Genomic DNA, 15,123 nt, shown 5'->3' on the forward strand with positions numbered 1-15,123 from the left:
TAATGTGGTTTTCAAGTGTATTTCATGCTAAGTCATATATTGAAAGGGAAATGGAGTCCTCGACGAAGACAAGGCTTCCACTCCACTCCATCGTATTATTTTCCTTCGCCGTCACTCTGCACCGTTCTCCAATTTGGTATAATCTTCACTCATATATTATTTACCAAAGGGGGGAGAGTTTGACCAGGGCTTATATTTCACTCACAAGTATCTGTTTTTGGCGATTCATGCCAAAAGGGGAGAAAGTATTAGCCCAAAGCAAAAGGACCGCACCACCACCAATTTCAAAAATGTAGTCTTTCAATTTGTATTAAAAGAAGTTTTTTAATTGGTATCTTATTTTTTATATAATTTCAAATTGGTATGACCTCTTTCAAAATTCATATCTAAAAACCGCTTGAACACTAAGAGGAGAATTTTATTAAGGGGGAGTTTTGTGTAGTCAAAGGAAAAGCATTTGAAACAAGGGGAGAAAATTTCAAATCTTGAAAATGCTTCTTGAAATATTATTCATATACCTTTGACTATTTGCAAAAGACTTTGAAAAGGAATTTACAAAAAGTTTGCAAGAACAAAACAAGTGGTGCAAGCGTGGTCCAAAATGTTAAACTAGAAGAAAGCATCCATGCATATCTTATGAAATATAAATTGGTTTAATTCCAAGAAACCATTGCACTTACCTTATGCAAACTAGTTCAATTCTGCACTTATATATTTGCTTTGGTTTGTGTTGGCATCAATCACCAAAAAGGGGGAGATTGAAAGGGAAATAGGGTCAAATCTTTTCCTAAATGATTTTGGTGGTTGAATTGCCCAACACAAATTATTGGACTAACTAGTTTGCTCTAGATTGTAAGTTCTACAGGTGCCAAAGGTTCAACACAAACCAATAAAAAGTCCAAGAAAGGGTTCAAATAAAAAGAGCAAAAGACAACCGAAGGCTGCCTTGGTCTGGCGTACCGGACTGTCCGGTGCACCACCGGACAGTGTCCGGTGCACCAGAGAGAATCACTCCGAACTTGTCACCTTTGGGTTTCTGGAATTGCTGTCCGGTGTGCCAAGTGGAGTAACGGCTACAGCGCCAACGGTCGACTGCAAAAGTGAACAGTGAACAGTGAATAGTGCTGACTGCGCGCGCAGAGTCAGAGCAGGCGCCAGATGGGGCACCGGACAGTGAACAGGACCTGTCCGGTGCATAACCGGACTGTCCGGTGGCCCACATGTCAGAAGCTCCAACGGTCGAACCCTAACGGTTGGGTGACGTGGCTGGCGCACCGGACAGTGTCCGGTGGCGTACCGGACTGTCCGGTGCGCCCTTCGACAGCAGCCTTCCCCAACGACCACTTTGGTGGTTGGGGCTATAAATACCCCCAACCACCAACACTTCAAGGCATCCAAGTTTTCAGCCAACACATTCAATACAAGAGCTAGTGCATTCAATACAAGACACAAATAGAGTGAATCAAAATCTCTCCAAGTCTCAATTCCACTCAAAGCAATAGTGACTAGAAGAGAGAGTTTTGCTGTGTTCTTTTGAGCTCTTGCGCTTGGATCGCTTTTCTTCTTCCTCTATTCTTGCTTCCAAGTTCTTTGTAATCAAAGCAATAGACACCAATTGTGTGGTGGTCCTTGTGGGGACTAAGTGTCCCAATTGATTGAGAAGAGAAGCTCACTCGGTCTAGGTGACCGTTTGAGAGAGGGAAAGAGTTGAAAGAGATTCGGTCTTTGTGACCACCTCAACGGGGAGTAGGTTTGCAAGAACCGAACCTCGGTAAAACAAATCACTGTGTCATCCGCTCTTATTCGCTTGTGATTTGTTTTCGCCCTCTCTTTCGGATTCGATTATATTTCTAACACTAACCCCGGCTTGTAGTTGTGCTTAAACTTTATAAATTTCAGATTTGCCTATTTACCCCCCTCTAGGCGACTTTCAGTAATGTAATGACTGGTCTTACCACATCAATAACAAACCCTCTTTGAGTGTGGCTTGTAGTCCTTGCCCTTCTTTTGCTTGAGGATTTAGCGGAAGCTTTTGATGATGAGCATCATTTCATCATCATTTTGCTTGGAGGGGTCAATCGGGAGGCCTTTGCTTGCAGTTCCCTCCTTTTCTTTCGTTGCCTTGAATGTAACCGCTTGTGGCTCGGGTGTGGAAGTGTTGCTGTGAGCGATGTTCTCCACATGTTTGGAGTCTTTGACCATAAGCTCCAGAGACATTACTTCGTACCTAGGATTACGAAATATAAGGGACCTTAGCATGAGTTTGATGACTTCGTGGTCGGTCCACTTGATGCTCCCGAGGTTCCGAAATTGGTTCACCATCGTATTGAGCTAATTGTATATTTCTTGTGGCTCTTCTCCTTTGTTGAGGGTGAACCATCTGAGCTCTCCTTCGATCACCTCCATCTTGGTGATCTTGTCACCTCCGTGTGCCGTCTTGAGGGCGTCCCAAATCTCCTTCGTGGATTGCAACCCTACTATGTTATACTCTTCCCTACACAAAGAGGCAAGTAGCACCATGGTCGCTTGCGAGTTGAAGTGTGTGATTTGGACGACCCCATCTTAATCGTAGTCCTCAATTCGAACTTCAAAATCTGCAGTCCAAACTCAACAACATCCCATACGCTCGGGTTCGATTCCTAGCCATCACGTAGCACACGAATTTTGCGCGAAAAATGATGCGACTTCTAAACCATTTTTATGTTAAAAAAAGATTTTCACCACGGTTTTATTAGCCACTATAAATAGGTTGAAAACCGGTGCTATATAGTTTCTGTATACTAGTGAGTTGATTCACCTAGATTCAAAATTAAAATACTCTAAATATTAGAAACGGTTGGAGACCGAAGCATTTTTTCTCTCAATAGTTATTTATTTCTAGCCGCCGCATAGCACGTAAATTTTGCGTGAAAAATGTCGCGACTTCTAAACCATTTTTATGTTTTTAAAAAAGAATTTTACTCGCGGTTTTATTAGCCACTATAAATAGGTTAAAAACAGCTTATGTGTACTAGTGAATTGATTCACCTAAATTCAAAATTAAAATACTCCAAATATTAGAAACGGTTAGAGACCAAAGCATTTTTTTCTCTCAATTATTATTTTGTAAGTAGCTAAACATGGGTTATAGAGAGTTTTTTTATAGAACTATTAAAGTTGATCTTGGCCTCTCTGCTTTGACAAAAATGACTAAGGCTTTATTTGGATACTCTAATATTAACCCTCAATCAACATGTGTTGAGCTAGATTGAGTTGTAAATTAGTTTAAGTTACACTTAGGAGTGGTAATAGATCGTGATCCAAATGCTTATTCACAAAATAACAGGGTTATAAATAAATTTTACTTAAAAAATAATAGAAATAGAGCCTAATCCTAATTTAATTTGATTCTATAAGATTTAATTCTTAAATCTTATAGTGTAAAATTTAGAGGATATTATCACCTACTAGAATATATATAAACTAGGTCTAAACGGGACTAAAAACCAGGATCAAATGGATCCTTAACTTCGTTAAGTGCTCTAAACGGAATAGGACCATTCTAAAAATCAGAATCGAAAAGAGTACTGATTTTGCAATTGCGTAACAGAAGAGAAGACAGCTATCTGAATTAATAATGCATTGTCACGGTCACATCATTATTATCAATCTAAGCCATCAAAAAGCCTACTTTTCCCCGTGCCCCTAAACTCGAACGCAGCTTGTGCCACTACGAACACGACGCAGCTTGCGTCCAGTCGGTCCAAACACTGAGAACGCCAACGACGTGTCGCCGTTACGCCTACGTGGCGATACCTTAGGCGTCCGATCGACCGCCAGCCCCAGTCTGGCCGCGGTCGCATCTAGCGGCCACCAAGCTGCGCCATCTTGTCCTCTTCCCCCCTAAAACGCCCGTTCCTGGACGGCTGGACCTGCTTATACGGTGCCTATGCCCACGCATCGGGCTGTGGGAGGCGGGCTCTGTTTCTGACTCATCGGCCGAGGGCGATGGCGGCGGCGGCGGGGAAGGCGCGGGCGATGAGCCTGGCGGCGGCTGTGCGTGTGGTGGCGGCGACGGCGCGGCCGGCATCGAGCGCAGCCGCGGCGGCGGGTGTGGGTGCGATGGCGTTGATCGTGCAGGGCGAGGACACAGCCTTCGGGTCGCTGGAGTGGTGGGCGTACGCGGGCATCTCCTTCTTCCTCGTGCTCTTCGCCGGGATCATGTCCGGGCTCACACTGGGGCTCATGTCGCTCGGCCTCGTCGAGCTGGAGATCCTCCAACGCAGCGGCACTGACGCCGAGAAGGCTCAGGCTGGTCCGATCCGAACCCCTATCAATTCGCTGCTGTTACCTCGTTGTGCTCGATCTATTTGCTCTCCTATGAGCGGTTTTGTTATATTGGTAGTGGGATCATACTGTCGTGGCTTGTTACGTTAGGGATTGGGGATGAGAGCGTCATATACTCTATCGTATTGTCAAGTTTCTCTGCAATTTTGAACATTAAAGCGTCTTTAGTGTACGTGATGATTTTTTTTCTGCCCCCTATCAGAAGTCTGCTAGATTTTATAGGTAGCGGTAATGACAATGAGGATAAGATGTGATGGTAGTGTTAGACATATTATGTACATACACAAGTGTTTGGAAAGGAAAGTAGAACAAACAAAGAATGTAGTATGTGATTCATTCTTTCCTAAGATTCACCTCTTTCTGGTGCGATATGAAATAATACATCACACAAGTGGGAAGTGGAAGTAGTATGCAGTGGACAATCATAAAAATGATCACTCTGGAGTTTCCTGGATCTGCCATGTTTGTTTACTGGGGTAGCATGTACTTTTGGTTGTCTTACCTGGTAATCTCTAGAGGTGCTCTAGTTACTAAAGGAAATGACATATCTGGGCATCTCAGATCTTTATCAGTTCATTCAATGCATATGATAACAATGTTAAGTTCGAATGTGTCAATGATTGTGCTTAGTCACTTTGACTGGCTACACATTGTCTCTTTTAGCATCTCTGGCAGTAATTTGCTTAGTCACTTTGACTGGCTACACGTTGCCTCTTTTGGCATCTCCTTTTTAGTTAACAGCAGTCTATTGATGTTCCCCTGTTGAAATCCAACTCAATTGTTATATTTTTCCCTTTAATTCATGGTTCTGTTGCCACTCATGTTTTGTTTAATTTACATTATTTGCTGCAGCTGCCATCCTTCCAGTTGTTCAAAAGCAACACCAGCTTCTTGTCACCCTGTTGTTGTGTAATGCTGCTGCCATGGAGGTAGAATATTTGGATTGCGATCATATCAATTATCACACTGTTTTGTACTCTAGAAGTGTACACGTTTTCTAAAAGAATGTATGGTAATATCAGAATTTTGTTTGAAGCTTCTAACGAGTTATCTAGCATCAACACTTTGTCCTTTTAACTCATTATTGGGAGAGAGGGACAACGTTCTGAAGTTGCATCTGTCTGTTCAACTTTTTTTGGCACCATATCAGTATATCACTAAGATTTCTTGTAATTCCGTTTACGATTATCTTTCATTTTGAAAACTAAGAATTGATGAAGTTTAGATAAGATTGAGTATAGCACCTATTGCATTCACTATGTAAGCTTATTTCTCCCAGTTGCTACTAGTTTCTTTCATCCAACTGCAGCATGGTCAGTTGGTGCTAGTCCAATTGCATCGTAATTGGTGCACGTATATCTGATCACTATTGTTTACTGTATCATAAATCTATTATGACACTTCTCATATGAGTGTTCTTTCACCAGTTGTTACTTGTTACTCATCTCATATACCCTTATTCCTTTCTTATTTCTGTATTCTAAAGTCGTTGATAGGCAGGGCATAGGTCACCTATATTTTACTGATATCTTTTGCACCCTATTTTGTTTTAACCATTGACTTTTATGTTTACCTCATTGCAACCTTTTTCAGGCACTTCCTATATTTCTTGACAGAATGTTTCATCCTGTTGTTGCTGTGGTATTGTCAGTGACATTTGTTCTTGCCTTTGGAGAGGTATTCATCAGAATGAGCAAAATTTACTATTTGCTCATTGTGTGGTTTGACTGATAGTAGTGTTAACACCAGGTTATACCGCAAGCAATCTGTACCAGATATGGCCTAGCAGTGGGTGCTAACTTTGTATGGCTCGTACGCATTCTCATGGTCATTTGCTATCCAATTTCTTACCCTATTGGGAAGGTAAATCATCAAGATCACATGATTCATTTCTAAGTGCCCACCTCTATGCACACCTGTCATGGCATTGTATTTTGAAACTTCGTGACTTGCATTATGATAGAGCTTTCACTTCAGTCTCAACTTTTTGTTTAGTTGTACGGCTTAGCTTGCCATAGTTTTTAAGGCGTCACCCTCGCCTTGCTCCGACACCTAAGGTGGATGAGAGAGAGGCTCTGGCCGCTACCATCCGCGCAGGGAGGGGAAGGCGGCCCGGGGGGGGGGGGGGGGGGTAGCTGGCGAGCTGCAAGGCGTGCCCAGAACTGCCACCGCGGCGGCCGCAGGCGAGACCACCGTCACCCAGCGACGGGAAAGAGGGGGGAGGGAGGATTGGTGGTGCTGTGCATGCAGGGGAGTGCCTGGCGGCTAGGAGAGGGGATTGACTGGCTAGAAGGTGTTACCTGGGGAGTGTTAACCTCATTTTGATGGGATAGCTAAGCTGATTTATGGGCTGCCTGGATTGGTAACCTTTTTTCAGTTTCTTTTTTGTATCTTTTTTCTCTTCTTTATTGATTTTTTGTCCTGAAATATCAATATTTTTTCTATTTTCAATATATTTAAGGCGTCGCCTCGCCTTACGCTTTATTGCTTAAAAGGTAAAAAGGGGATTAGTCGCGTTACCGTCTTAAAAATTATGTAGCTTGCAGACTGCTATTTTGGTTTCGGCTGTTCTTGAAGACTCCAGTTGCTTGCATGGATATTTGATGACCTATAGTCCTCATAGCTAAGGCTAGTTTTTTTTTGTTATTTATCTCTTATTCAAACAAAATTTCAACATTGCCAGTTTCTATATGATGTTAAATGTGTTTAATACTCAGAAAAAATACATTTGTTGTTTCATTAGTTACACACAGGAAGCAATGTTGTTTTATGTCAGGGCCTAAGGAGGCCCACGGAGGGGCTGCGGCAGCAGCAATCATGGGCCCTCCAAAGGGATTAGATAAGGATAGTTAGAGATAAGATTAGAAGATTAGTTGAGATTGTTTAGGAGATTAGTTGAGATTATCTAGGAAGGTTATCAGTTGGTAGTTTGTTGAGAGTTTTAAGGAGATAAGGATCTCTAGCTAGATAGGGGCGGCCGGTCGGGTTATTTATATAATCAATGGATGAGAAATAAAGCAATCAGGAATTAGAAGGGAAAAGCCCCCTCTTACTCGGTCGTGGGCAGAGGCCCCGGCCGGCGCCCTGTGAATAGTAACCGCGAGACTGTTCACACATGAACAGTACCGCGACACCTCCACCGCCAGCTCCAACCATCGAATTCCCTCTCCAATCCCTCACCGATCTAGCGACCATAACATTTTACCTCCAAGGAAAATGAATTAACGCAAACTGCAAACGTATAAAAGTTGCTATTTATATTTATACAAATAATTTGCTTGGTGGTACATTTATTGAATACTCGATACAAATTTTATACTTGGGTTTCCTTCTAATAGAAGTTACTTTCTTCTTATGTTGATATGTGTTCCTTATTTCTTGTCTGTTTCTGTTGGTATGTATCAATTTACTGATTCCTTAAATAAAGCATCAACCTACCGATCTTGGTTCTTGAAAAGGAACATTATCTTTTTATAGGAGCCATAAAAAATATGCTATTGTATTGTAGAACATTCAGCACACTACAGAACTGTTTCATATTTTTCAGATTTGGTTGATGCTTAAATGGTCAGTGAACTCTTTCTTTGTAACTTGTAACCTTATCCCGTGTCGTCACATTATAATCCTCAAAGAGTGCATGCTAATTCTCACTTCTCACTTCCTTTTCCATAGTGATCAGTTGCGTATGCGCTTTTCTTTTGCTACTTTTTGTGAAGATTATTAACCTATCTTGTGAACTGCATTTTATGAAGATCGTAACGAGTGATGATAATATCTTACATACTGTCCGACAGCACATATGTAATTGGAAGTTCCATCTTAACACTTTGTATTAACTTAGAGTTAGCTGATAGAAGTTTTATATCTCCTTTTGGGTATCAGGTATCAAGCTTTTGTTACTAAAGGCACTTGTGATAACTGATAAGTTGCTCTGCTACTGTAGACTACATGCAAAATTCCTGTCATTGAAAATCTGCATTTAATTTCTTATACAATTCAGTACAGGCGATTTAATGCAGATTCTAACATGATGTATCAACCTCATTGAGGTCGAATATCGAAGTTACAAATTCAGTGGCTGTCTGTACTATGATTTATGGAGACATTAATATAGTATATGTCTGTGCGTTTAGTAAAAGATGACGTGATTGCATATTTTATAACATGCATTTTTGGATTTTTTATTTCAGTAATCTCTTGTTTATTTCTTTTTACTTGATTTATGGTCTATTGGTTGGTTGCATTGACATCTGCTTTTCTCCTCAGGTCCTGGACTGTGCTCTTGGGCACAATGAGTCTGCACTTTTTAGGCGAGCTCAGTTGAAAGCTCTAGTTTCAATCCATGGCAAAGAGGTAACATAACCATATCACTCTGCTTTAGAAGTTTTCATGTTCAACCAGGGTTATGTCACAGTTAGAGCTTCTACTATAACAGGCTGGCAAGGGCGGAGAGCTTACCCATGATGAGACTACAATCATAAGTGGAGCCTTGGACCTGACCGAAAAGGTGTACATTATCTTCGTTATACTATATGTGACCTATTTTCTTTTCCGAATAAAGAAGTAACGCTTATTTCTCAAGGGAACATTGGTCCAAATGAAGTTGGTATAAATTCAGAAGTCAGTACACTTGTTATTGTGTGAAATGGTTGTTTTCTTGTGATCAATTTGGTGGTATTAGAAGAAATGAGCTATGATTCTCGTCTTTTATATACTACCTCTCAACAATAAACTAGAATATGTACTACGCCCTCCATATTATAAGATGTTTTTGATTTCTCTAGATATGTAGGTTTTCCTATTCACTTAGATATACACTATGTCTAGATACATAGTAAAAGTTATTGTATCTAGAAAAGATAAATTGTACTATAATTTGGAACGGAGGGAGTGATATCCTGTATTAGACATCTATTTGTTTCATTCTATGTATCTCCTTTTTTTGTTTATAAACAAGCATACAGAAGTTTCCAGTTCACTGCTATGGTGCTCAACTAGAACTGGTTTAACCCCTGTCGCATTTTTTGTGCAAATAAACAACTTGCAAGTTTTCTTGTTGAAATTTGTACAAGGTTCAGTTTCACATATGTGCTGAACGCTTAGAAAGAAAAATGACATGGTGGTTCAGGTTTTACAGCACCTTGTACACTGATGAAAAGTTCACTTACTTTGGCTGACAATTACATAACCTTAAATGCATCTAGTTGAATTTGACAGGACTCTTATTACTGTGTGTGTGCAGACTGCTGCAGAAGCTATGACACCTATTGAGTCAACTTTCTCACTAGATGTGGATTCTAAGTTGGATTGGTAATAATACATGCCTGCTTATTAAACCACAGCTCGTTCTCATGTTCCTTATTATTGAGCTTAATTCATTTTCTCTGTGCTATGGTCTTATTCTGTTTTACGGATAATAACTCACCCCCCCCCCCCCCCCCCTAAAAACATTGTTAACTACTATGCAAACTTTTGGTCAACAACAAAGCTTAGTCCCACATAAAGTTGGGGTACGTTAGAACCTGAAACACAACATGAGGTACTAACAAGAAGGGAAAAGATTTCTCTCAAAAAAAAAGGGAAAAGAAAGAAGGAAACAAATATATACATATAGATGGAAATTCTCCAGTGCGTTTGCATCCCAACATGGTATATTAGGCAGCAGGGGTGCAATTGGAGTGGTCTTGGATATACTTATCGATAAGATGTTGAACAGAGGACATGCATTATTTTCTACCGGCTTATGTGTTTCGAACTTTCAATTGCCTATCATTATTATGTGCTCAAGTGCAATTACAATAGGCTTCCTTCATTCCTTAGAATATTCATCACTTGGACACCTACAAACGAATATCACTCATCTGACATTCTATCCCACATTTTCGAGTCTGAGCCACACAGTTTTTGATAACCATTTCTCCATCGGATGTTGGTCGAGCAGGCAGAAATTATCTGTTCCATGTGCTTAAGTTCTTTTTTTAAGGTTGAAATGAACACTTGACATAACTATCACCTGTGAATATAATATAAGTGAATTGCCTACCTCCTCCTATTAGCTTAAGCTTTTTGGTTAAACTGGTTGGTGCATGCAACTTAATATGGTATCAAAGACAGAGGTCACGAGTTCAAATCCTAGCTAGCACAATTAAATAAAATAATTATTGTTCGCTCTTATTCCACGTCTGAGATCCAAGAGAGGCTCAACGTGAGGGGGAGTGTTGAATATAATATAAGTAAATTATCCACCACCTCCTATCAGCTTAAGCTTTTAGGTTGAATTGGTTGGTGCATGCAACTTAATACAAAAGAGCACTAGGCCGACCTTCTTGCTTCTTCGATCGCCCGGACGTCGAGGAGCCCCGCCAGGCAGGCCGATGGCAGCGCACGCGTCTGCATCGGTCATAGTGGCCACACCTGCCGCAGAATAGAAGGGGTAACGGAGGATCCGGCCAGGAAGGCCATGATAGCGACGGATCCAGCCAGGAAGACGGTAATCTGGCCAAAGGGATGGCAGATCTAGCCGGGAAGGTCGCAACAACGGTGAATCTGGCCCGGAAGGCCGCGGTAGCGACGGATCCAATGAAGGCGATGAAGGGGAGGGCGACGAGGCGGGTCCAGCCGGGCAGGGGTATGTGCCGGACCTGACAAGGGAGTTTGACGTCGATGACGGGAGAAACTCGAAGTGGGAGGCGCTGTTGGGGCATCAGTGCGGGTAGTTAGGAGGTGGCCAGAGCGAGGACGAGGGGCTGCAGGGCTGCACGGGTGGAGTTGCCGGCGCAGGGGAGAGGTGCGCAGGGCAGGCACGCCGGGGAAGAGGTGGCTGGCGCTGGTGAGGACGGCGTGCAAGGGCGAGAGCGGCCAAGGGAAAGGAGGCCACCTTGGCTAGAGTGGCGGCGGAGCGGGCGGCCAACATGAGGATCAGCTACGGCAATTCTGGACCGGTGGCGGCGTTCTGGGTCGCGGCGGCTAGCCCTGGACGTGGCGGCAGCGTGGATCCTAGCGGCGCTGATCTGGGTTGGGGGAGAGGCCGCGAGGGCCATGGCTGCCCTCCCCTGCCATCACACCGCATGCCCTGGCCCACGCGACTGTGCTCGCTACCCCCTGCAGTCGCGCGCACCGCCCAGGCTGGATCCGCACTGCCGCTGGCTTGGCGCTTCGGCCTAGGGAGAGGTGGCATCGCGAGTTGGTGGGGCGGCCGCGCCGCCGGCGAGCGGGGGAAGGGGGGCGCCCAAGCTGCCATGCCCGGAGCTCGAGCCCTCTAACGCGCATCTCCTCCCCGGCGTGCTCCACCAGCGCGTGCGCTCTGCCTTCGGAACAGGCCGGCATGGGAGGGAGAAGGACATGAGGGAGAGGGAGGGTGCTCTGCAGGCAACCAAAGGGAGGGAAGGAAAAGGAGAGGGCAGTAGTCAGGATGGGGGGCCGCCCCCGGGAGTGATGGAGGACATTTATGCTAGATTTTGATGTTTCGCTTGATAATGGACATTTATGCACACTATATATACATAGTGTTGAATGGTAGGTCTAGTGCGGGGGTGACAGCTGTCTCACTGAGTCACCCGGTCATGGGTTTGAAGCAGCCTCTCCACATTGCGGGAGGAAGACTTGTCTCGGTTTATCCCTTCCCTAGATCCCACTCATGTAGGAGCCTCGAGCACTGGGTCTGCCCCTTTTTATATATCCATAGTGTTACATTATTTGTATTCTGTCAATACAAACTCATGTAAACTACAACAGTCTAATGATTTATTTATTTTCATAGGGAAGCGATTGGGAAAATTCTTGCCCGTGGTCATAGTCGTGTTCCTGTATACTCAAGAAACCCTAAAAACATCATCGGTCTCCTATTGGTAAGATTAATTGTTGCTGTTGATTATTATTCAGTGATTTTGTATCCTTAACTAACAAAGCTTTTAAAACTTAAGGTGAAGAGTCTTTTGACTGTTCGTGCTGAAACGGAGACGCCGGTTAGTGCTGTTTCAATTAGAAGGATTCCAAGGTACACCCTTCATCTATTGGATAATATTCTTGCTCTAGACTCTTTGTCTCAGTATGTGATAACGTTCTCGAGTGGCGGAGTTTTGAGATATTTTCTTTGCTGTGTCATGCCTGTAAACTAAACTGCGTCCTCCCTGATAAATATTTTTGATCAATCCTTTTCCAGGGTTCCTTCAGACATGCCTTTGTATGATATACTCAATGAGTTTCAGAAAGGAAGTAGTCATATGGCTGCTGTTGTGAAGGCTAAACCTAAAACTGAACCACCGCCTGACAGAACTGAACCAAATAGGGAAGCAGTTGGGCCAGCACAATTGACTGTTACCTTGTTATCTAATGCTGAAGAAAGTGCAGACAATGTGGTTGTGGATATCGAAAGACCACATAACAGGCAGATTAATGGGATCCCAGCATCTAACGCAGTGCCTAGGTCATCAGAGGATATTGAGGATGGTGAGGTCGTTGGAATCATCACACTTGAGGATGTATTTGAAGAACTCCTACAGGTAAGTTGTAAAAGGGGTTGACAACTCTATTTTCCTAAGGGATTCTCATTTTCCCAAGGGAAATTGAATTAATTTCCTTTGGGAAAATGAAAATCCCTTAGAAAAATGGGGTTGTCAAACTAGCCCAAAATGTATTATTTCTCGGGGAGGTGGTTTTATCATTTTATGTTATATATCTCAGTTCAAGTTCTTTACTTTTGCAGGAGGAAATTGTGGATGAGACTGATGAATATGTTGATGTCCATAAAAGGTATGCCTCAACTTCACATATACTAGTATTCTTCTGACACTCTTCAACTTCTGCTAAGTAGAAAGTAACTACTTGAATCGCACTCCCTTGCACTCCCTTACAGGATCCGAGTAGCTGCTGCTGCTGCTGCATCATCGGTTGCAAGGGCTCCATCCGTTAGGAGATTAACGGGCCAAAAGGCTGCAGTAAGTAAACTTTTCTGGTATAATTATATAATATACAACCTTTGCAGGCTGTAAAAATAGTAATTTGGTATCTGGGATTCACAGTATTAGTGTCAGTTTATCATCATGCTGTTAAAAGTTAATAAATTATTTTTGAAGATGTAAGTCCTTGGTTTGGTTACCTGAGGGATCTATTTCAGTGTTGGACGCTAGTTGTTCCTGTCCAAACATATTGTTCCATCCCTTTCTATTATAAATTAAGTTATTAAAGTTGGTTCGACCTTTTATATGTTCATCCACTAGGAAATTAAGAGCAGATCTGATGGTCAAATTTCACCTTGAGTTGATTTCTAGACCAACAAAATCAACAGTTTCAAATTGAGTGAGGTTCTTTTAAGTTCAGCTTCTAGTAGATAGCTTATAGGCTTTGTGGGTTCTTTGAAGTTGAAGGTGTCGCAAAAAAAAGGGTCATCTGCTTGTTGATGTTTTGCTTCTCATTAATCCCTTCCCCCATATTCTTTTTACCATGCATTTATTGGTTACATAGGAAGCTGACAGTAATTTCATAGGTTGCTTCTAAGCGGGTGTTTGGTTCCTTTAGTCATCTTCCTAAACTTTAGAAACTAAACTTTAGGGGGTGTTTGGTTTCTAGGGACTAATGTTTAGTCCCTTCATTTTATTCCTTTTTAGTGTATAAATTGCTAAATATAAAAACTAAAATAAAGATTTAGTTTCTATATTTAGTAATTTTGGAACTAAAATGGAATAAAATCTAGGGACTAAACATTAGTCCCTAGAAACCAAACACCCCTTTAGTCCCTAAAAGTTCTATTTGGAAGACGTGTTTGTCACCTTGTTTGATATTTTATTGACTAAAAATGGCTAAACTTTAGTCACGAAAGTTTAGGTGGTGGGAACCATACATCCCAAAAACAGGCTCGGTGCAGTGGTGAGCTGTCTCACTCACCAGGTCCGAGTCATGGTCGAGGGCTCGAAGTAGCCTCTCGCACGGGGTATGCCCGGTCTGCCATTATAATATTATTCTTATAATAAAAATAATATATGTTTGGTTACTTAAGAAAAGAGTGTTAAATTGACTGACGACAATAGTCTCTTGGCTCGAAACATGTAGACCAGCAGAATATCCGCTGGAGTTGGTTTTTTTTATTTGTATAGACGACTTGATATTCTTTGTATACTTACTACTGACATTTCGTAGTATTCTTAAATCGTCCTAGTTTAACTTTTCATTACTGGTTCAGAATTACCAACTAACCCTGTTGATTTTGTAGAACCTTCAGGGAGCACAGAATCGCCAAGGACAGCAGCCTCCTGGAATTCTCAAGAAACCTACTGAGGGTGATTCAAACTCATCAAAACAAGTGAACCTTGTCGAACCTCTTCTTGAAAAGAGGAGGTAACTCTAAAAACGTAGCCGATAAAACGCATGGAATCAAGCCGGAAGAGCCTATGGTTCTTGCTATTATAACAAGAGGTAAATATAGATGAACTCGTTGTTGTAAATTCCAACAGGAGCTTTTGGTGTCATGGACATTAGTCATGAATTCTCTCTCCCCCTCTCCCCTTCTCCCCTCTTTGGTTATGGACTGCGAAAGTAGAATGGCCACTCTTGAATTTATTTATCACCGCTCACCGCAGTAGCAACTGCATTATATATATGCTTCAAATCCCTAGATTCCTAGGGTTTATAGCTATGCATAAGGCCTAGTTTAGGAACCCTATTTTTTCCAGGGATTTTTATTTTCTCAAGAAAAAATAAACTAATTTTTCTTGTAAAATAAAAATACCATAGAAAAATATGGTTCTCAAACTAACTCTAACACTAACACTGTAAACGTGCCCGAAAAAAAAGTGATACCTA

The 15,123-nt window shown here is 42.2% G+C and overlaps 1 protein-coding gene across 1 annotated transcript; it reads left to right on the top strand.

The window, feature by feature from the left end:
* Window positions 1-3,942: 3,942 nt before the first annotated feature.
* On the top strand, window positions 3,943-14,815 carry LOC100382675 (Putative DUF21 domain-containing protein). The gene is made up of 13 exons (NM_001175399.1): window positions 3,943-4,294; window positions 5,179-5,255; window positions 5,920-6,003; window positions 6,076-6,189; window positions 8,593-8,679; window positions 8,762-8,833; window positions 9,569-9,636; window positions 12,086-12,173; window positions 12,249-12,322; window positions 12,488-12,827; window positions 13,031-13,077; window positions 13,181-13,262; window positions 14,534-14,815. The coding sequence occupies exons 1-13, from the start codon at window positions 3,988-3,990 to the stop codon at window positions 14,660-14,662; spliced, it is 1,569 nt and encodes a 522-aa protein (NP_001168870.1). The 5' UTR covers window positions 3,943-3,987; the 3' UTR covers window positions 14,663-14,815.
* The last annotated feature ends 308 nt before the right edge of the window (window positions 14,816-15,123 follow it).

The sequence above is a fragment of the Zea mays genome, chromosome 6, assembly GCF_902167145.1.
Source record: "Zea mays cultivar B73 chromosome 6, Zm-B73-REFERENCE-NAM-5.0, whole genome shotgun sequence".
Classification (NCBI taxonomy): Eukaryota; Viridiplantae; Streptophyta; class Magnoliopsida; order Poales; family Poaceae; genus Zea; species Zea mays.